The sequence below is a fragment of the Cyprinus carpio genome, chromosome A16, assembly GCF_018340385.1.
Source record: "Cyprinus carpio isolate SPL01 chromosome A16, ASM1834038v1, whole genome shotgun sequence".
Lineage (NCBI taxonomy): Eukaryota > Metazoa > Chordata > Actinopteri > Cypriniformes > Cyprinidae > Cyprinus > Cyprinus carpio.
This window is the reverse complement of record NC_056587.1, coordinates 21,818,491-21,843,105: the sequence shown is the minus strand read 5'-3', so window position 1 is coordinate 21,843,105 and position 24,615 is coordinate 21,818,491. Positions and strand designations below refer to the sequence as shown.

Below are 24,615 nucleotides of genomic sequence, written 5' to 3'. Positions count from 1 at the left end.
AGGGAAGGTCTCCAGAACTGTATGTCTTTACATTTTTTTATGTATTTACATTTTACTGTGTAAGGTTAGGAGGAGATATTGGTTAGGTGAAAGGCATACGGAAGAGTCTTTGCACCCGAAAATCACATTGGATTTCGTCTTTCTTACAGTTTGAAGTGGATGTGGAATGGGAGCGGAGTCGCCATAAAAATGACTAAAACACCATTAAAAAAAACAGTTTGTGACTTTTGACTTTTTAGATGTATTATGAATTTGGCGAACCCGAGCGAACGAGTCACGTGGCGTTCAACAGTTCAAGTCCCCATTCACTTCCATTAGCTGGAAAAGAGCAGCTTGGACATTCTGCTCAGTATCTCTTTTCGGCTTCCACAAAAGGAAAAGTCAGATTTTTTGGATGAAACATCCCTTTAAAAGTTCACAATATGTTCTTTCTTTTACACATTCGTCTACAAAGGATATTGTACGTATGCAAATCCTCTTGGTCGGCGTGAATAGAAGTCAACAGGAACGTAGACATCTACTATAGGTCCGTAACGACCAAACTCACGACGCAAATCCTCTGGCCTGAAGTACCCGGAAATCACAGGACATTCATTTGTCTCTCTGAGAGCTTTCCCAGAGTGCTTTGAGGAACGTCACGTGACACAAGCACTGGAGCGCTCATGTGTGTGTGAGAAAATGAAATAAAATTGCTAATTCATGAAGAACTGAATTACCCACAGACTCCATCAAGCCAACTGATTCAGGAAACATTTATGATTATCATCTAGTTTAAGCTGAAGCATTACAATCACTAACTGGAAATAAATCAAAACTAAAAAAGAAAATCAATGAAACCTAAATATTAATATTTAAACAAACAAAAAAAAATTAAAGCCTTAATAAACAAATTATATATAAAACAAAATATTATAAAATATAAAAAAAACACTAGAAGCTATATAATTACTAACTGGAAACCAAAATTTAATTAAATTAAATCTAATTTGAAATTAAAATAAATGACAAAAAAAACAAGTCAAAAATAAATATTTAATAAAAAAAAATAATCATGACAAAAACACAATAAATACACTAAAGATAACTGAAAATATAAAAACAAAAGCTTTATAAATTATTTTATAATTTATTTTGATCATTTAATTAATATCGTTATGATCATAAACACTATAAAGAATTATTATTAAACTGGAAATTAATTATGAAAACTAAAAATAAAAAAAATCAGTAAATAAACGAAACCTAAATATTAATAGTTAAACAAACAAACAAACAAAAAATTAAACCCCGTAATAAACAAATTATATATATATATATAAACAAAAAATATAAACAAAAAACAATAGAAGCTATATAATTACTATTTGATTTAACTAATTTAATTAAATTAAATCTAATTTGAAATTAAAATAAATTACAAAAAAAGACATAAAAATAAATGACACTTAAATATTAATATTTAAAAAAATAATCATGACAAGAGCACAATAAATACACTAAAGATAACCGAAAATATAAAATAAATTACAAAAAAAGACATAAAAATAAATGACACTTAAACATTATATCAATAAACACTAGCAAGTAAAATAATCAATTTGAAATTTTTTACAATAGTCCCTAATAAGTAAATTAATGTAATTTTGAAGATTATTTCAAATATTGTTCCATTGCAAAATACATTAACGTTATATCAGTTTTAGTAAGAAATTGCATTAATTTTGTAATATACTTATTTTTACAAAAGTCACTAAAAAAAAATTTTTAAAAGATAGAGTTTATAAATGATAACATTACGTTTGATTACTAAGAAATATTAATTGTAATATATATATATATTATATATATGTGTGTGTAAATATATAATTAACAGATATTTATTTTCTCCAACTGGTATTTAATACTATAGGTAACACAATATTATAATATATATATCCAATATTATAGATATATTATTAATATATATTATACATTAATATTTCTACAGTCTGTATATTGGCTAATTGCTGTATATACTTTTTATAAACAGTATATAAATAGAGGTGTTGAAGGGGAAAAATATAAAGTCATATTAGTTTTACTTTCATCCAAACTTATTTTTTTGTATTTTGGATTTGGATTTTTAATATGTTATAAATTATTATAGTTTTAATTTTTTGATTATGATATTTAATAGGTATGGAATGTCCCTCATTATGTATGCAGAGTTCCTCATTAATATGCACAAGTCTAATATTAACCATCATAGGAAGAAATCTAATCCTGCTTCTAATGCTGTTGCAAATATTAACTAAACACATTCAAGATATGAGTCAAACACATCAACTCTGTATTTAATTCGCCTCTGAGCTCTCGTGATCAGCAGGAAGTGTGCTTCTCTAGCATGCAAAACAAAAACACCCTCTCTCTAGTGTTCTAGTTTATGAATTGATCTTCAGATGAGAGTCGAAACATCAGCGCATCAGTGCACGCGACACATTTCTCGTGATGAGTGAGATCTGCACTGACCTGCTGTCATCGGAGATGTTTCTGATGAACAGAGACGTGTTTGGAGGACGCATGTATCTCGCCATGATTAAAAATAAACCAAACCCGCAGCTTCAGCCCCTCAGACGCGCGCACAGGCCGCAGTCCGGTGTCATAAGAAATCGAGTCCGCCCGAGAAATCGGGTCCGCTTAGGACCCCGAGTGATCCCATTGGCTCAACGAACATTTAATGGGTATTATTTTAAGCGCCTGATTACAATTCCTGCAAAATCGCGTTTTTATTTTTGGTTATTTTTGGTAGGTTGTGAAATCAAACATTTCTCGTTTTTTTTTTTTTTTTTTGTTACTCGCGTACCAGCATAGCATACAGCTACCCGATTAGGCTGCTAGGTTAATTTATAAACACACACACACACACACACACATATATATATATACTCGCGTACTATATATACATAGTATGTATATGATGTGTATGTGTGTGGGGTGTGTGTGTGTGTGTGTGTGTGTGGGTGTGTGTGTGTGTGTGTGTAACTTTACATTGTTAATCTAAATATATAATATCTCGCAATTGCTTGTGCAGGACCGGTGTGTTATTGTTGTATTATATAAGAGTACTATATTATTATTTTGTGTAAAACGAATATTATATTAATTTTACATAAATATGTCAGTATGCCCATTCTATTTATACCATTAAGTATAGTAAGTAAATAGACTGGTGTTTGTGCACTGAAAGTAACTAAAAATCAGCTAAATAGTTTATAATTGTTATATAATTATAACTTGCAATTATAATATAATAATTGTATAGAAATTATTTTTTTACATATATAAATGTTCAAGCAATATGCAACACTATCAATGTAAGACATTTATACATTTTTCAAAATGCATAACATTTCAAAGAATCTTTACAGAAAGACATATTGTTGTGTCTATATGGTCAAAAACACCCTCACTGTTTAAATAGTTGGTGCTAAATGCTTTAGTTGTCATACATACAGCAAGCAAGCCAAAGGCAACAGAGGTAAATAAAGAAAAATCTGTAAGATGCCGATACTGGAGTAAAAAACCTTTGGAGAAAACCAGACTAACCAAAAAACACTGGGGACTAGTTCTCCTCTGTATATTCAGTCTGAACATTTTGGTACAATGTCAATGGTATTTAACAGTGTTACTCTGCAGTGATTCAGCTGTGAGGTTAAAGGTTTATTGTGCCATGTACAGGCAGTAACATTGTTTTCTCTGTGGCCCAGGTGATGCAGGCAGTGTTAATGAAGAGTTCTAAGGTGCAGTCATCAATTAATGAATCCTCGCTGGAAACAGTTCATCCTATGTGAAGTCCATTGTGGAAGATTGAGCAATCATCAGTCTCAACGTAACTCGAGAGTGTCTCGGGACAGAGCTTCTGTGGTAAAGAGAAATATAAAAATGTTAGGAACTGTAATATAATAATAACCATATAATCTTCCCCCTTCCTCTCTGCCTTTGTAATATACAGTATGCTGGAAGACTTTTCTTGACCATCATGGGCAGAACGGGGTCAGAATACATCAGAAGCAGGAAACATCAAACATCACTGTTAACCGTAGAGCATCGGTTTACAATTCTTGCAAAAATCAAGTAATGATTTATGTGTATGTTGTTATAAAAACAATTAAAACAGACATAAATGTAATCTGTTAAACTCAGTCTATTTTGCATTCAAACATTGCTTTAAATTCTTTCACCTGCCTCTTTTAGCTGGCAGGTGATTTATTTTAGCAGAGATTGTTTTCTGCCCCCACTATTTGGAAAGGCTAATACGAAAATACAAATTTATATATATATGTCCTATTTTCAATTAAACAAAAAACTGCTGCAATGAAAATCTCCTTTTGATTTATTGTGCCTTAATTTACATTAATTAAATTCATAATATTCACTTACTGAACGCTATTATAAAAGTATATGTTGTGTTGTTTATGTTAAATAAAAGATACACTTGAGAAAAGAGTCGTATCTTCACTTAAAATGCATCTTGAACAATCGGGTCCCACCTAGCGAGGACCCCTAAGATGGCGGCCGTCGTGATGCCTGTGCGCAAGAAGATGCACAAATAATAGTAGTAACGTTAGTAGTAATAATAATAATAAATAGGTGGGACCCGATTGTTCAGGCCTTTTTTCTCGTGATCTTTGACACGAGATGAGGTCTGTATTCATTATTCAGGCGTTTTATCAACTCCATCTGCTTATTTTGCCACATATGAACGGATTGTGCAGGTAGTTAATACGATCGCAAATCTTAGGAAGATTTTTAGTGTACATTACTAACTGTCTCGTGTCCTTCGTTCGGGACAAGTGCCTCCGTTGCGTCTTGCGCACAGGCATCACGACGGCCGCCATCTTTAGGGGTCCTCGCTAGTGTGGACACAAGATTGTTCAAGATGCATTTTAAAGTGAAGATACGACTCTTTTCTCAAGTTTATCTTTTATTTAACATAAACAAACACATATACTTTTATAATAGCGTTCAGTAAGTGAATAAGTATGAATTTAATTAATAGTAAATTAAGACACAATAAATCAAAAGGAGATTTTCATTGCAGCAGTTTTTTGTTTAATTGAAAATAGGACATATATATATATATATATATATATTAGGGCTGTCAAATGATTAATCAAAAATAAATCAAAAGGAGATTTTCATTGCAGCAGTTTTTTGTTATTATGTATATATAAATACACACACATAAATTATATATTTTAGAAAATATTTACATGTATATACATTTTATATATTTATATTCTTATATTTTATATTATATATAAATATATTTAATATATAAACATAACATATTCTTCTTAAATATATACATGCATGTGTGTGTATTTATATATACATAATAAATATACACAGTATACACACATATATTATGTAAACAAAACTTTTATTTTGGATGTGATTAATCGTGATTAATCATTTTCGTATTAGCCTTTCCAAATAGTGGGGGCAGAAAACAATCTCTGCTAAAATAAATCACCTGCCAGCTAAAAGAGGCAGGTGAAAGAATTTAAAGCAATGTTTGAATGCAAAATAGACTGAGTTTAACAGATTACATTTATGTCTGTTTTAATATTTTTTTATAACAACATACACATAAATCATTACTTGATTTTTGCAAGAATTGTAAACCGATGCTCTACGGTTAACAGTGATGTTTGATGTTTCCTGCTTCTGATGTATTCTGACCCCGTTCTGCCATGATGTCAAGAAAGTCTTCCAGCATACTGTATATTACAAAGGCAGAGAGGAAAAGATTATTGTTATTATTATATTACAGTTCCTAAACATTTTTATATTTCTCTTTACCACAGAAGCTCTGTCCCGAGACACTCTCGAGTTACGTTGAGACTGATGATTGCTCAATCTTCCACAATGGACTTCACATAGGATGAACTGTTTCCAGCGAGGATTCATTAATTGATGACTGCACCTTAGAACTCTTCATTAACACTGCCTGCATCACCTGGGCCACAGAGAAAACAATGTTACTGCCTGTACATGGCACAATAAACCTTTAACCTCACAGCTGAATCAATGCAGTAACACTGTTAACTACCATTGACATTGTACCAAATGTTCAGACTGAATATACAGAGGAGAACTGGTCCCCAGTGTTTTTGGTTAGTCTGGTTTCTCCAAAGGTTTTTTACTCCAGTATCGGCATCTTACAGATTTTTCTTTATTTACCTCTGTTGCCTTTGGCTTGCTTGCTGTATGTATGACAACTAAAGCATTTAGCACCAACTATTTAAACAGTGAGGGTGTTTTTGACCATATAGACACAACAATATGTCTTTCTGTAAAGATTCTTTGAAATGTTATGCATTTTGAAAAATGTATAAATGTCTTACATTGATAGTGTGCATATTGCTTGAACATTTATATGTAAAAAATAATTTCTATACAATTATTATATTATAATTGCAAGTTATAATTATATAACAATTATAAACTATTTAGCTGTATTTTTAGTTACTTTCAGTGCACAAACAACCATTATTTACTTACTATTACTGATTTAGTAACTGTTTTACTATTTTATGTACTGTGTTATATGAGCTAGTCAATTATAATTGTAATTTTCTGTCATCATAATAATGAATTTATTAATATAGTGTGATAATTACTGTATGATTTTCTTTGAAAACAATAGTTTCTTAAATAATATACAATCAGCAATTGCAATACATTAACTGCTTGTAAGCAAAACCATATATAACAACATGTACTTATTACATTATTGAAAATAATAAAGATAATCATATATTACATGAATTAGGTAGTGTCAAAATAAATAAAAATCAAAGTGCGTGTGTGCATATATATATATATATATATTGTACGTAGGTTCGTTTTATTACTAATTATCTTTCTACTATCTTCTGGATTTGTGGGGTAAACGTGTTTTAGTCATCACAACTGAATTATTATTATTATTATTTTATAACTGGAAAAATATTCAAAAGCTGTGCTGAGGCGTTCTAGTAATTAACCGAAAATTTATTAAAACTAATTACAATGCATTATTTATGAGATGTTGCTAGTTTTATGACATTTAAAAACATTTTTATCGATTACATTCTGTATGTTGCTTTTACTAAATTATTTTAGCTTGAAACAACAAGCTATCGCGATAACAACTTTTGATCAGGCATTTAAAACAGCTACCCCCTTGGTCCTACGCGGACCTGATTTCGCGGGGGGACTCGATTTCTCATCACACCGGATCAACGTGCACACGTACACGACGCGCGCGGCACGCACACGCACAGCCACACGCGTGCGCGCCGTGACGTCACCGAGACAGACAGATTTATTTTTTTGCGGATGAAGATGTGATTAGCTTTTGATTTTGTGCTGTTCTCTTGTATGTTTGAATAAATGTTGTTGTTGTTGTTTTATTCTTCTTTTATATATTATAAATATATAAATATATTTTATATATTTTTATATATTTCTTATATTTATTGCAGATAAAACAATTACATATATTTTATTTTATCAAAAATGATTAAAAAAAAAATAAAAATAAAAAAACGACCTGTTTATTGTAATGTTGTTTAATATAGTCTTTTTTAAAAGTACATATTTATTGAAATAAGCCTTTATACTTTTGAAAATGGAAGTTCAATAATATGCAAAATTATTATTGAGTTTTAAAAAAAGAAAGCTATAGAATGTGTTAGTATCTGTTAAACATTTTAACTATTTTTTAGATTTATACCTATCTTTTGATTTTATTTATTCATTTATATTTTTCTGGCTTTGAATGTCTTCAAAACAAATAAACATTTATTCATGGAGAGAGCAACATATTTTTAATTATTCATTAATACCTTCATTCATTCAATTATTTATTTATTTATTATTATTATTATTGTATTTTATTTAATTTTTTAAACTTTCATTCCACCAGAGAGGTTGGACTGCATTTCTCCGAACAGAAATATTTAACATGTCAGGTTGGAGCAGGTTATTTGTGTTTTATATGTCACTTTCACATAATTTATTAATTACAAATTGTATGGAAATGTTAACTTATTTATTTTCTGTTTGTTAGTTTTAGTGAATGATGCGATGTACCAAAACACAACACACACACACACACACACACACACACACACACACACACACACACACACACACACACACACACACACACACACACACACACACACACACAAACACACACACACACACACACACACACTGATAAACCAGAGCTTTATTTAAATAGTAACTCTTCACATCTTCTTGCTCCTCCTGATCATGGTGGTTGCTCCCACTGTCAGGGTCTGGAAAAAGAAAGGGACAGATGTTGATATTGACAGATGTGGACAGTTCTGAGCTCTGATGAGCAGCATGAGCACGAGTCGATCAGAACAAACCTCCACCATCTCTCCTCCCCTGATCTCCTGGATGTGAGAGAACCGATCCGTCTGACAGACCAGCTTCCCCCCCTCCAGTCTGACAGTGCACTGAAGAAAACAAACAAAAACACAGGACCGGAATATAGATTATTACATATTAATATATGTATATATGTAATATTAATAGAGTATAATATTAGAAAAAAATTAAAATTTAAAAATTTAAAAAGATTATGAAATTTACACACACACACACACACACACACACATATATATAGAGAGAGTTTTAATGTAGTTAATACATAAAGTACATATTAAAAAACTAACATATATAAAATACATTTATGTATTCAACTATAAAAATTGAAAATAATTATAAAAACTATATATATAAACTTATCATTCTATATCAATTATAATTTCATTTATATCATTTATAATTCTATGTATATACACACACACACAAATATTATATTAAATTAAAAAATATATTACATACACACACACACACACACACACATATATATATATATAATTTTATCATATATATATATATATATATATATATATGATAATTTATTTTTTATATACACACACACATATATATATAGCCCATTTAAGAATAAAATCCAATCAGCTATAACCACTTTTTTCAGTACAAATATATACTTAAAATCAACCTTTTTACTTAATCTTATACACGAATCCATGTTATTCACGTTATTCCAAAGAAACAGATGTCTGTGTCTTTTTTTTTTTTTTTTGTAATTAAGAAAAGATCTTGATTTCTGGTGAGACTGAGCTTCTGTACTCTTCTTGAACAGTTCCACATCATGAAAAGATGCAAACCCATACTCTACCTTGAGCTTCTTGCCGTCCATGGTGGTGATTTCAGCTTCCTTGCCGATGGTGAAGGAGTTTGTGAGGGATTTCCCAGGAGTTTTGGATGTGATGGTGAAGTCGTTAACGCTTTGTTGGATTTCTATTACTGGTTTAACATTCTTGGCCATTTTTATGACATCTTCTGGCAGAGCTGAAGGAACAAAAACACAGATAGCGAGCGACCTACGATTACGATTATTTCCCAAGAGCATTGCACGCATAAGTGGATAGTGGAAATATATGATGCTTTGGGGGAATGCAACCGTGATCGTTTCACAGAAACTCACAGACGGCTCTCAGGAACTCCTCGTAGTTCTCCTGCACGTAAACCTGCCACGTTCCGCTGAAGGCCATGTCTGCTGCTGATCTGACCGCTGTGAGAAACTCAACACAATGTGAGGAGGACGTTCATCTCAGACCAGTACTTATACTCACTGTGAGTTTAATCATCGACCTCCTGTTTGAACAACCCAGAGTTCACTAACATCATCTCTCTCTCTAAATCCAGTCTCTTCTTTAAAAAGACCGTTCAATATGACGGAAAACTATATGCATCCATTCATCTATTAAACCTCAAATATGTTTAGAAATCTGTGAAGTTCTGTGGAGTCAGAGACTTTATTTTCATGTTTATTTTTTAAGGAAATTAATAATTTTTTCATTCTTCAGGGAAGCATTAAAATGACCAGAAGTGACAGTAAAGACATTTAGAATGTTACAAATGTTTCAAATAAACGCTGTTCTTTTGAACTCTCTATTCATCAAAGAATCCTGAAAAATCAAATGTATCAGTTTCCACAAAAATATGACTGTTTTCAACATTGATAATAATCATAAGTGTTTCTTGAGGAGCATATTAGAATGATTTCTGAAGATCATGTGACGCTGAAGACTGGAGGAATGATGCTGAAAATCCAGGTTTTATATTTTATATACTTTAACAGATATTCACATAGAAAGCAGTTATTTTAAAGTGTAACAATATTTCACACTTGTACTGTTTTTACTGTATTTTTACTCAAATAAATGCAGCCCTAGTGAGCAGAAGAGACTTTAATCAACGGTGAGATGCCAGACGCTCTAAAAATGGAATGAACTACTAAATGAAAAAATAAATCTATATGTAAAAATGCATCAAGATTTTCAAACCAACAATGCTCACATGATGCAATGACACTCAAAACTATAAAGTTAAAAGAGGAGATGCGGTGTGTGTTATTAAATGTGACAACACCAGTGCAAATAATGCACAAGACATGATTTGCATGATTTATTCATGTTGCGTGCAGTTCAGCATCATACAGTGAGGGAGCGATGTGGCACAGAAAACCAACACGAAAAATGCAAAAGGCACTTCATGGCATTAATTTTGAAAGTTTTCATTATGTTACTTTTATCTGTATTTTTTTTCTGTGTTTTATAAGCTGAAATACTAACACATGAGGGTGAATGACCACGTGGACTGTGGAGTTTGCTTTCAAAAGAATCACCCTCGGGTTGCATAATGATATTTGAAACGGGCCTCGATCTCTCTGTTATGAAATATCAGCAGATAAAACACCCATCCATCCATACACAGGCATAAAAATCAACCGTGACCCCGTTATAATGTGTTCACAGTCTATTTAATCAGCGTTTGCTGCACACTTGTATTCCCTGATGCTCAGTTTAGTTAAAAATGAACAAAGAGAGTGAAAAAGGTTTAATTTGCACTTTATTCTATAAGTGGCACAAGATAAATCAGAGGAAACAAACCACAGATCAAATCAACTCAGGCTTTCAGGACACTGACCTTCAGGACATGGCTTTCTAAAGCACCATTAAAGGAACAGTTCACCCAAAAAAGCTGAAAATGTGTTCACCGTCAGGTCATCCCAGATTTAGGATGAGTTTGTTTCTTTATAAAATTTGTAGAAATGTAGCATTGCATCACTTGCTCTGCAGTGAATGGGTGCCGTCAGAATGAGAGTCTGATAAAAACATCACGATAATCCACAGCACTCCAGTCCATCAGTTCACATCTGGAGAAGACAAAAGCTGCATGTTTGGACTCTCATTCTGACGGCACCCATTCACTGCAGAGCAAGTGATGCAATGCTACATTTCTCCAAATCTGATGAAGAAACAAACTCATCTACATCTTGGATGGACTGAGGGTGAACACACATTTATTTCAGACACTGTCATACACACTCCAAAATGTAAATAAGGCCATTGTTGACTTTAATAAAACGATTCACTCATCACTGACGTGGCAAAATATAACTTCAGTCTCAATCACTGTGGCTTCGCTTACATTTGCACTGCATCTGCTCGAGGCTTGTCACCGCGTTTATACACACTGACGGTCACGAGGACCGTCTGCGATCCGTGTTTATTGCGCACGAAGATGCTATAGTTGCCCGAGTCCTCCATGGTCACATGGTTTATAGTGAGAGTGGAGGATTTATTCTCGTTTTTAATGTTATACTGGCCGGTGGAGGTGACTTCTCTGTCGTTCTTCAGCCAAAACATTTCTGGTGCAGGATCGCCTTCGGCAAAACACGTCAGACACAGAGACTAAAGAGAAAGAGCACAGTTGAGTGACGTCAGTTGTCAGTGACGACACAGCAGTGATGGATGAATAGATGAATGAATGGATGGATGGATGTACCTTGTTCTCCATTATGGCCACCACATCCGGAAGGCCCTTTGTGACTCGCGCTCGATCTGTCAGATGAACGGTTATTATAAAGTGTGTCTTCTGCATTAAGCAATTGCTTCATCAAAACACAATTAGACGAGTGACAAACAAATACTTACTTTTCTCAGCAAACTCCACTTGCCTGTGAATGAGTAAAAAATACAATTATAGACAGAATGAGTTTAGAAAATGTAAAATGAACACCACTAAAAGTTATTTAGTTTAATGTTCTAACATTTCAATAAATATACAGAAAAAGACATAATGCTTAACTTATACATGCACATAAACACCCACACAATTATATATATTTAATATATAATACAATTATATTATAATATTTTATATAGATTTTTTTGTACAATGTATAATTATAAAAAAATTGATATTATTCTATATAAAATATACTGCACTTACATATATATATTTACATATCTTTTCAATTATATATATTTTTAAATATAATAATTTGACTATTATATATATAATAATTTATTTATTTGAAATATAATTAATTTTCACACATACACAAACAAACATATATATTTTAAAATTGATAATTCTATTTTTTATTTTAACTTTATTTAAATATAATTGCATTAATTTTTATATAATAATTTATTTTATATATAATATATTATTTGATACAATTATATATACTATATATAATTTGCTGCTTATATTAAAAATATAAATAAAAATATAAATAAAAAACATACATACTGTGCAATGTCATTTTTTTTTTTTTTTGGTAAATAATTATAAACAACACTTACTTCAGTCTCTGGTGTTCCAGCAAAGCATCTGCGAAGGCTGCAGAGAAGAGAGATGTGTTAGTGTTGAGCTGATTGATTCTGTGGCTCGAGTCGCATGTTTTGTGTTGCTCTACCTTGTCCAGACAGATCCAGAGAGCGCTTGTGTGTTTCCTGGCCGTCGAACATCTCCAGGGTGTACTTCCCTTTATCCTTTTCAGTGGGTCCCAGTATCTCAATCCAAACCTTCTGCATGCTGCTGCCCGGCTTGCTCCGCTCCTCCAGATCAATTCTCTTGTCTCTGTCACAGCGAGAAAATGAAACAATCAGAGGGCAAACAGACCCTGAATGTGACTGTACATCAAAAACCACTCAGAGAAAAGAACAGCTGAACCAGTGTTGTTTTAGTACAGCATCATTGAGATATTATAGCTTTTTATTATTATTTTTTTTATTTGTTTTTATTTTTATTTATTTAGTTTTCTTTTTAATTTTACATAAAAAATGTCTATAGTTTTTATACATTTTTTTCTATTTTAATTTTAGTTATTTTAGTACATCATGTTCAACTAAATTAAAATGAAAAATGTTGCCTATATATACGGTATATATATATATATAGCTATATATATATATATATATATATATATAATAGATATATATATATATAACTTATTTTTAATTCAGTTCATGTTTATTTTATTTCAAGTAACAATTTTTTTATGGTTTCAGTTTCTGTTAACTCTGAACTGAACTAACAGACAATTACACTTTTTTAATTTTTAAATTAGTTAATTGTTACAATAACATTATTAAGTGATACTTTTCTGTGCATAGCGTAAATTAATATAAAGAATATATATAAATATAAAGAAATAAAATAAATATAAAGAAAAATAAATATAAAGAATATAAACAGAAAAAAGACTTGATGTTACTTTTTTGTTAAATGAAGTGTTAAATGAGTGTTAAAATGAAAAAAAAATCCTTTTAAATAATACACACACACACACACACACACACACACACACACACACACACACACACACACACACACACACACACACACACACACACACACACCACACACACACACACACACACACACACCACACAGCACACACACGCACACCACACAACCACGCTAGCAAACATCCCACACACACACACACACACACACACGCACGCACACACACGCACGCACAAACACAAAGACACACACAGACACACACATATAGTTGATATTGCTTGTTTTTATTATGCTCAGGTTTTATTTTATGGGGAATCTAGAGCTTGAAGCCCTGCGCAGTGCACTGGATGCCCACTGGACCAGCAGAGAGCGCTGCGGAGCAGAAGCACACATTACTGCACATGACCTCGAGTGACCTGAGACTGAGAGAGTCTGAAGAGTCATGACACAAACCTACCGCACTGTTTATTGAGCTGCTGCAGGAGACGCTCAAACTCTGAGAGAAAGAACAACAACATCATGTCAGAAGGATTTTCTGCATCAACTAAAAGTCTTGATATTAGACACCTCCATACAGAAGTATTAGTCTACATGGTTCAAAGAAATATTAATTACAGTGATTTTACTACAGATATGGTAAAATCACTGTAATCACTGACAAAAAAAAAAAAAATCTTAAGAGAAGCAAAACTTTACAATTTATTACAATTTTGTAATCAAAATTTTTTTTTTTAAGTAATTTTAATAATACTTATTCTGCAACCCGCCAAAATAAAAGCTGGGTGATTTTAGGTTTGAAAATGATGAAAATCCAATGTAAATATTAGCAGTGTATTTTTTATTTAATACTCACTTTTTATTTTATGTGCACCCCTGTATATATATATATATATATATAATATATATATCTATATATATATAATATATAGTATATATATATAATATTATATATATATATATATATATATATATATATATATATTTGACATAGACACCAGTAAAGTAATCAGTGTTAAATGTACTTCAACTTACTACTATTATTAATAAAAATTACACTGCAAAAAGAGTATATGCTTATAATATATGGAAATAATTTTTATTGTTATATTTTCATTAATGTGAAATTCATATTAATATCAGTTTTAATTAATAATCTTATATTTATTATGCAACTCAATATACAGCTAAATAAAACTTAACAAAAAAAAATATAGCACTCTTAAAACTTAAAAATGTCATATATATATGAGTGTGTGTGTTTGTGTGTGTATTTAAATAATGAGATATTTTATGAGATTATATCTTGAATCCTACCTTGAAATTTTGTTTTTGTAGCTATGAGCTTTTATTTTTAATATATTGTTCTGTACATTACTCATATTGAGTCATGTTCTCACCGTCATCGATCAGCTCCAGGACGCTCTCGTCTTCTCCTCTGCTGTCAGACACTACGGCTCTGTACACACCCAGCTCCTTCCTCGTCACCTGAGCGATCATCACAAATAACACGGTCAGCGTGATTCCTAATGGTGCACGGATTTCTCCTCTATCAGGGAATTAGACGCAGTGTTAAAGGAATGATCCGGCTTCAGTACGACTTAAGATTTATCGACAGCATTTGAGGCAGAATACAGAAAATGATTTGAACTAGTCCCTGTTTTTATTTGAGTAAAAGGAGAAATATTAAAGTCAAAGCAATTCCAAGAAATACAGAGTAAAAATCTGTTCATTTGTTCATCTGTCTCATTTCAGGGTTATTATTATTTAGAAAAGGGCAATACTAAGCTTTTCAAATTCTATATGATACCGATAATTTTTTTTTTACCTAAAATTTTGACAATACTGATAGGATAGCGATACTGATACAGATCAATACTGATTATTTCTTAAATGGTTACGTAATTTTTCAACCAAAATTAAATAAAGAATTATAAAATAAAATGATTAAAAATAAAAATGATGCAGAAACCCATGTTTTGTATTAATATAATTTTAATGTTTATATTTTTTTAAAGGATAGATACTAAATAGGTAGCTTGTGAGAATATTTTTAACTATCGATAACTAAAATTAAATCTTTAAAAATAATTTAATTACTTAAAATAAATAAACATTATTTAAAATAAATATTAATTGAAATAAAAAATATAAAATGCAAAATTAAATTATATATATGTAATATAACATTTTAGTAACAATATTTGTTATAGAAATATTTGTAAAAATATTTATACATTTAAAAATATATATATATATATTATATATTTAATCAATTTTTACCAAACAAGTAACTTGTGAGTATCGATATATATTAATGCTGCAGTGCCAATGTGCAAATCGCTATTATCCTTAACAAAAACTAACCATAAAAACATTTTCATTTTCATAAAATAAATAAACACTAACTAAAATATAATATAAAACATTAAATTTCTTTTATTTCAGCTAGTTGCCAAAGAAACATTTCTAATTTTTGATTAGTTTAAGTACTAAAATAACTGAAAACAGAAAATATGAAAATAAAAAGTGATTCAAAATATTAATAAAAACGATATATTATCAATGATGCTAAAATAATATTGTCTCAATATTAACATGTATAATGACTTCCATGGAATAATTCTGAGGGTGGTGTTTTGTATGTAACTGTGAATGTGAGGTCTGTACCTGCGGGACGGTGAAGGTGCTGACCCCCGTGGGCTCGTACACCGCATGAAGAAGCTCCACTCCGTCCTTAAACCACTTCACACGCGTGTCTTTGCTCACGTTAGTGACCTGCAGCCGTAGACACAGGGGTTGTCATCGAGTTTAAATGCAGATGCATTGTCATGAATGAATAAACACCATTACCTTGCACTTCATAATCATTTCACAATCTGAAGTCACTGTCCATGACACAAACTCCTGGAAATGGGGACCGGAAAGCAAAAGTATGGAGTAATTTTATATGCTGTTCTCCATCTAAAAATACTGGAAATAACATTTGTATCTTTACAATCTCTATCTGTATCATTAGCTATTATCTGTTGCATGAGAGCTTCTCGTACAGTCATCGTCTTTATTAATGCATCCAGATCTGTTTGTCGACTCACCCGACTTTCTCTTCCAGTTGTGTCTATTGGCCTGAGATTTGGCCAGTGTGTCCCGAAATTCTGACAAAGAAGAATAAAGAAGAATAAAACAAGAATAAAGATTAAATCTAATGATCTTTTGATGTCACTACATAAACTGACTTCGACTTTGAGTTTTGCTGCATCATTAAATGGGTGATTGAAAAATGAAAACAGAGTTTATTACAAAATGTAAAATGTAACGTTATAAAATAAAATACAATAAATTGAAACTACCACTAATAATAAAAATAAACTGCAAAAAATAAAATAAAAAGACTATATACTTGTATATCATACTGAATTTTTTTTGATTTTATAATTCATATTAATTCATAGAAATACAATACTTAATTTATATTTTTATAATTGTAACCCATTCATTTTTTTATATTATTTCTAATTTAATTTCTTATGCATCTATCTATATATAATTTAAATTTGCATGCGTCATAAAGATGACGCATCATTAAATGAGTGATTGAAAAATGAAAACTGACTTTATAGTAAAATGCACTGTAAAATTAAACTTAAAAAATTGAATTTATTCCATTTTAAAAATTTTAATTCATTTTTTGAATGCAAAATAACACCTGCTTTGGTCATGATATCTAATAAAAGTATTTTCAGATCATGGTCTAAATTGTGAATTATTGAACTTTAAACTTAAAATTTTATTTTGAAGATTTTTATTAGAAACTTTTTCTGAAAAACTCAATTGTTCTCAATTTTAAAATGTTTAAATGTTTTTAATAATAAAAATTATTTATCATAAAAAAACATACAAATCATGCAAAAAAATGTATATGTTCTTATAAGAGCAAACTAGAACTTTCTTAACTGAGAAACATCTTTACATTTTTATTATTTATTTTATATAATCTTTAAAAAAATACAATAAAACGTATAAAATAAAACTTATTTTTATTATTTTATTTTTAATATTATTAAGAGAAATCTGGGTCTCCTAAATAAATAAATTCTAGCATATTTAATGCTAGCATTAAAATTCTTAAATAAGTAGTAAGACTAAAAAATTAAATTCTCTTAAAAATAAAAAAGTTTCTTAAAAAATAATAAGGTTGAAGTCATTATAATATATATCAAAATCAATATATAAATATATATATGCAACCAGTGAGGGTTTTTAAAACAAGTCTCTTCTGCTCACCTGGGCTGCATTTATTTGATAAGAAATACAGTAATATTGTGAAATATTATTACAATTTAAAACAGCTGTTTTCTATGTGAATATCTGTTAAACTGTAATTTATTTCTGTGATAATAAAGCTGAATTTTCAGCATCATTACTCCAGTCTTCAGTGTCACATGATCTTCAGAAATCATTCTAATATGCTGATTTGCTCCTCAAGAAACATTTCTGATTATTATCAATGTTGAAAACAGTTGTGTGGCTGAATATTTCATTAGTTATTTGTCTAATCAAATAACATTTGCCCTTTAGAGCAGCTCTGTAGTCTAATGTTATAATGATGTAAACATACTCTTATCCACAAACACCAGAGTGAACTGGTTCTTGGCCCGGCCGTCTTTGAGCTGTGCGGTGTACGAGCCCTCGTCGTCTCTTGATATCTGATCAAACAGGATCTCCACCAGACCCTGTGCCTTGTCAAAGTTAATCTTACGCGTCTGCAGGACACACACACACCCACACGGCTCTTTAGAAATCATTGAGCAAGTCGCTGATGTAAGACAGAATTAAAGGAATATGCGCATGCAGATGGCTTTATTATTCATGTCAAAATCTGATCAGACAGTTACCGGTGTGCTGGAGATCTCGCAGTCATTGAGGATGAGCCGAAGCACCGCGGCGCTGCTGAGAGCCTCGGTCTGCAGCCACAGACGGACACTTCCCTGCTCGGACACGTCCACCTGCCAGCCTTCAGACTTCAGGGCGATCACTGCAGAAGAGATCAAGTATCCTTTATTTCTATAGCGCTTTATACAACGCAGATTGAGTCAGAGCAGCTTTACAGTGTTAAACAGAAAAATAGTGTCAATAATGCAAGAGGACAACAGAAAACAATACATTTTTCATAGTCCAGCTCAGTTATATTTGTTTACATAAAAGTTAACATTGTCATTCTGTCACTTTTTATATGGAAAACACGATCTGAAATTTCTCAAAACATGTGGTTTGGTTTTTCTAAGAAGGAAAATTCAAGTTTGGAGCAACATTAAGGCAAGTAGATGATGACAGAATCGAGATTGTCATTAAAGATAAGAAAACTGTGACTTTCTATCTTGAAATTGTGAGAAAAAATGTAGAATTGCTAGAAAAAAAGTAACAATTTCCATGGCTGGAAACAAATATATTAGAAATCAGAACTGCAAGATATTCATTCAGAATTCTTCAGAGAAGAAACATCAGAATTCTGAGATGTAAACTCACAATGTCTGTGGCAGAAATAAGTTTCTGACGTGTATTTGATTGACTTACGTGGGTTTCTCACATGCCAGCTGAGCTCTGTCAGCCTCTCCAGATCTGAGGAAGAACACGGCACAATCACAAAGTCAGATCCAATGTCTTGCTGTCAGAATGATCCGACATCTTTGAAAATAAGATTTAAAGTTCATCTTGCTGTATTTGAGGTTATAGGAGGATGTTTGTCATGCAGTGTATAGTATCTGACACAAACAGTCCATGTTCTGTCACACTGTGTGCAGGGTGAAAATACACAGCTCTTGTACAACATGGTTTAGGGCAAAGGAGCTCAGCAAAACATTCATCAGCAGCCGAATGATGATAAAATACCGAGGTCGCACTAAGAAAAGACAAGTTATGCATCAATTCATGCTGATCAGATGCACAAGGTCTTGTGCCACTGTGTCCAGGTAATGCATTATACAGAGATAGAGATGAATGTCTACCCTCCGCAGTGAAGGTGAAACTAGAGGAGACGGCAGGGTTTCCGCTCAGCTCCACCGTGTAAAGGCCCAAATCCTGCTCCGAGGCGTCCGTGAAGGTGAGAACAGACCTGGGACGAACATTTGGATCAGATTTATAGAGTATTTAAAGGAACAGTCACCCAAAACAAAGTCATCATTTACTCAGACCCAAAACGGTGTGAATCTACTACGACTGTGGAAACAAAAAGGTTCATTTGAAAAAGTCTCTACTATCCCTTTAAGAAAGTTGAAGATGCCTATTTACCAAAAAAAAAAAAAAAAAAAAAAAAAGAAATATATAATATATAATATATAATAATATATATATAAAATTTTAATAGTTCACTCATAAATTAATGCTTTTTTTTTTTTGGAGTTAACTATTCCTTTAAGAAAGTTTAAGGTGCCTATTAACAATTACAAAATAATATATAAATTATGATAATTCATTTGACCGTCATTTGATGTATTACTGCTGCAATAATCACTACAAAAGGTAAACAAACATTGCTTTTTAAATTAATTGCTTTTTATTTTTTTTTTTTTTTTTTTTTATTTTTTTATATTGTTTTTATATTTTTTGTTTTTAGTAAATATTGTTATGTTACAGTGTTGGTTTTTGATTACTTCACTGCAATGCTTCACGGAAATGAGATATTAAAATAACAATATATACTGTTTTTATATTTAGACTCATTAAGTTAATAGTTCAGTATTGTACAGTAGCATTGGTTTTTGATTACTTCATTGCAATGCCTCATAGAAATATAAAACTTAAATATTTTAATTAGCTTACTATATACTGTAACGTTTTATATTTATACTGTTTAATATTGTAGCATTGGTTTTTGATGCCTTTATTGCAATGCTTCATGGAAAAAAAATATTTAAATATTTTGTATTAGCTTTTTTATGTTTGTTTTTTTTTTTGTTAGTTTTTTAATTAATTTTGTTTTTTTTGATTATTCATTGCAATGCTTTCATTTCCTCATAAAAGAATTGAAGTTCTTTCTTTTTTTCTGCTTTAAATCAAAGTTTGCATGTTGTTAGGTTTGGTTCATAGTTTCAAACTCTTTACTGACAAACTGTTGGAAATCCCAATGGAGAAAATAAATGTGAAATATTCTTCCACTGTCACTGTTGTGCTCATATCGTGACTAAAGACCTGTTGTTTTTGTTCTCCAGTCGGGCTCGTCCAGCATCAATCGCTTTCCCGTAGTTCTGACTCCACTTAAAGACGTCTTTATCAGAGCTGTCTGGAGCTTCAAAGCCCAGGAAGATGAAGCCGTCGTTATCGACTCCGATCTCAATCTCTTTGGTTCCTGGTGGCAAACGCAGGATAGAGTTAAAAGCGTCTCGCTGTAAAATGAGCATGAGATCATCATTATGCAGATTTGCAGGCTGCTGACCTGCTTTAGTCTGCGCTTCCACCGGCTCCGAGGCCACTGAAGACATGCCGACTCCGGCAGCGTTGACGGCAGACACACGGAGGCGGTACGTCTGACCTGCTTGCAGACCTGAAACCTGATCAGATAGCATCCAAAAACAGCTCACTCCTCTTTTCAAGGCTTTGGTGGGACTAGATGCAAATGTAACTATTGTGAATTGAATCGAGATGCTTTTTAAGGCATCTTTAAAAAAGCTTTCTTTAAAAAGAAAGGTACAAATGCTGTCACTGGGGCAGTACCTTTAGGTACTAACATGCACACTTTAGGTACTAACATGTACACTTTAGGTACTAACATGTACACTTTAGGTACTAACATGTACACTTTAGATACTAACATGTACACTTTAGGTACTGACATGTACACTTTAGGACTGGACACTTTACCACTAACATGTACACTTTAGGTACTAACATGTACACTTTAGATACTAACATGTACACTTTAGGTACTGACATGTACACTTTAGGTACTGACATGTACACTAACATGTACACTTTAGGTACTAACATGTACACTTTAGATACTAACATGTACACTTTAGGTACTGACATGTACACTTTAGGTACTGACATGTACACTTTAGGTACTGACATGTACACTTTAGGTACTAACATGTACACTTTAGGTACTGACATGTACACTTTAGGTACTAACATGTACACTTTAGATACTGACATGTACACTTTAGGTACTGACCATGTACACTTTAGGTACTGACATGTACACTTTAGGTACTGACATGTACATTTTAGGTATTGTAGTTTATGATTTGTGTACTGATTTGTTAATTTTATGTACTATTTTGTTTATTGAATTTACACTCTAACATGTACACTTTAGGTACTGACATGTACACTTTAGGTACTGACATGTACACTTTAGATACTAACATGTACACTTTAGGTACTAACATGTATTGTTTTGTTGTGACATGTACACTTTAGATACTAACATGTACACTTTAGATACTAACATGTAGACTTTAGGTACTGACATGTACACTTTACGTACTGACATGTACACTTTAGATACTAACATGTAGACTTTAGGTACTGACATGTACACTTTAGGTACTGACATGTACACTTTAGATACTAACATGTACACTTTAGGTACTAACATGTAGACTTTAGGTACTGACATGTACACTTTAGGTACTGACATGTACACTTTAGATACTAACATGTACACTTTAGATACTAACATGTAGACTTTAGGTACTGACATGTACACTTAAGGTTAGGTACTGACATGTAACACTGTTTTACTAACATGACACATTAGGTACTAACTTTAGGACGTTTAGTACGGACATGTACTGAACTGTTAGGTACGACATGTACACCTTTTAGATACTGACTAACATGTACACTTTAGATACTAACATGTAGACTTTAGATACTACACATGTAGTCACTTTAGGTACTGACATGTACACTTTACGTACTAACATGTACACTTTAGGGGTACTGACATGTACACTTTACGTACTGACATGTACACTTTAGATACTAACATGTAGACTTTAGGTACTAACATGTACACTTTAGGTACTGACATGTACACTTTAGGTACTAACATGTACACTTTAGGTACTGACATGTACACTTTAGGTACTAACATGTACACTTTAGGTACTGACATGCCACTGACATGTACACTTTAGGTACTGACATGTACACTTTAGGTACTGACATGTACACTTTAGGTACTGACATGTACACTTTAGATACTAACATGTAGACTTTAGGTACTGACATGTACACTTTACGTACTGACATGTACACTTTAGATACTAACATGTAGACTTTAGGTACTAACATGTACACTTTAGGTACTGACATTTACACTTTATGTACTGACCTGGTACACTTTAGGTACTAACATGTACCTTTAGGTACTGACATGTACCCTTTAGGTACTAACATGTACACCTTTAGGTACTAACCTGTACACTTTAGGTACTGACATGTAGACTTTAGATACTAACATGTACACTTTAGGTACTAACATGTACACTTTAGGTACTGACATGTACACTTTAGGTACTAACATGTACACTTTAGGTACTAACATGTACACTTTAGGTACTGACATGTAGACTTTAGATACTAACATGTACACTTTAGGTACTAACATGTACACTTTAGGTACTGACATGTACACTTTAGGTACTAACATATGTACACTTTAGGTTAAGGACTTAGTACTAACATGTACACTTTAGGTACTGACTGTGACTTTAGATACTGACCATGTACACTTTAGGTACTAACATTACTGACATGTACAGCCTTTAGGTACTAACATGTACACTTTAGGTACTGACATGTACACTTTAGATACTAACATGTACACTTTAGATACTGACATGTACACTTTAGGTACTGACATGTACACTTTAGGTACTGACATGTACACTTTAGGTACTGACATGTACACTTTTTTTGATAATAATGTGTACTTTTTGTGTTATAATATGTATTGTTAAGGTACCAGTATGGACTGTTTAGGTACAAAGGTGTGCCTTTTGAAAAGGTACCGCCCCAGTGACAGCTGTTGAACCTTTGTTTCTGAGAGTATACAGGTTTGTCCTGCACAGGACAATTTTGCTTCCTATTTTCACTTTCAAAATATGAAAACATCCAAAATACACACTCAAGTGTTTATTTTGTATCTATTTGTGTCTGTGAAATTAAATTACAGTACAGATCTTTAAAGGCTGATTCTCAAAATGAGTCAGAATTTGACACTTAAGCAACACTTTTTTTTTTAAAGTTGTAAATAAAAGATAACTGCACATTTTTTTTTACAAGAAAATATTATTTTAGTGTTTCTACTATTTAATTAGTATTTCACTTTAATTCAGTGTGTAACTTGTCATTTCTTTGTAATTAATTGTGAAATTTATTAGCATTTTTTTGAGTGAAAATTGTTTCTACACCAAATTCTTTTCATTCTACATACACCAAAATTTACAGTTTTATTCCTATTTAATTATTATTATTATATTTTTTTTATTTGTTACAAATGGATTTGTTCAATAATAATTTTGGACCTGATTTATATCACAATTATATCGTTTTTATGAAATGTTATATAAATCTGACTTTTTACCAAACCCTCTGTAAAAATCTTCAAAATATAGATAGGGATAAAACTATAAAGTTTTGGTGTAAGTGCTGCACTTGTCAAAATTTATAAAAATTGATATATTTTTTTGGCCATTGACAGTATTTTCTACATTTATGAAGTGATTCCCTCTTTAAAAACCCAACGTTTTGAACCTGGGTTCAGACAATGTTCAGATTTCTGTCCTGGAACTTTATGCAAATGAGCTCATATTTAATTAGATAATGTCTCATTTCCATATTTAAACATGACATTTCAGACAACTTGTAATACACTGTAATAAACTGTGATTAATCAACTGAATAAAGCATAATGTA

The 24,615-nt window shown here is 31.6% G+C and overlaps 2 protein-coding genes across 2 annotated transcripts in view; both read right to left on the bottom strand.

The window, feature by feature from the left end:
• Window positions 1–8,248: 8,248 nt before the first annotated feature.
• Window positions 8,249–9,739, bottom strand: fabp10a (fatty acid binding protein 10a, liver basic). The gene is made up of 4 exons (XM_042773358.1): window positions 9,578–9,739; window positions 9,269–9,441; window positions 8,427–8,516; window positions 8,249–8,333 (listed from the first exon to the last, which is right to left on the bottom strand). The coding sequence occupies exons 1-4, from the start codon at window positions 9,642–9,644 to the stop codon at window positions 8,283–8,285; spliced, it is 381 nt and encodes a 126-aa protein (XP_042629292.1). The 5' UTR covers window positions 9,645–9,739; the 3' UTR covers window positions 8,249–8,282.
• A 1,638-nt stretch (window positions 9,740–11,377) lies between these two features.
• Window positions 11,378–24,615, bottom strand: part of myom3 (myomesin 3) — a 56,783-nt gene continuing 43,545 nt past the window's right edge. The window contains 17 exon segments of the mRNA XM_042773324.1: window positions 11,378–11,849; window positions 11,944–11,999; window positions 12,093–12,115; window positions 12,750–12,786; window positions 12,863–13,026; window positions 13,956–14,067; window positions 14,153–14,191; window positions 15,093–15,180; window positions 16,363–16,470; window positions 16,546–16,614; window positions 16,789–16,847; window positions 18,311–18,455; window positions 18,588–18,727; window positions 19,267–19,311; window positions 19,698–19,804; window positions 20,881–21,037; window positions 21,125–21,239. Coding sequence (XP_042629258.1) covers window positions 11,583–11,849; window positions 11,944–11,999; window positions 12,093–12,115; window positions 12,750–12,786; window positions 12,863–13,026; window positions 13,956–14,067; window positions 14,153–14,191; window positions 15,093–15,180; window positions 16,363–16,470; window positions 16,546–16,614; window positions 16,789–16,847; window positions 18,311–18,455; window positions 18,588–18,727; window positions 19,267–19,311; window positions 19,698–19,804; window positions 20,881–21,037; window positions 21,125–21,239 — 1,731 coding nt within the window. The 3' untranslated portion in view covers window positions 11,378–11,582.

Excerpts from the sequence above, each read along its gene's own strand:
- fabp10a (XM_042773358.1), bottom strand. The coding sequence starts at position 9,644 with ATGGCCTTCAGCGGAACGTGGCAGGTTTACGTGCAGGAGAACTACGAG. Across the intron at positions 9,442-9,577 it reads GGAGTTCCTGAGAGCCGTCT|CTCTGCCAGAAGATGTCATA; the intron begins GTGAGTTTCTGT and ends TTGTTCCTTCAG. Across the intron at positions 8,517-9,268 it reads TGGACGGCAAGAAGCTCAAG|TGCACTGTCAGACTGGAGGG; the intron begins GTAGAGTATGGG and ends TGTTTTCTTCAG.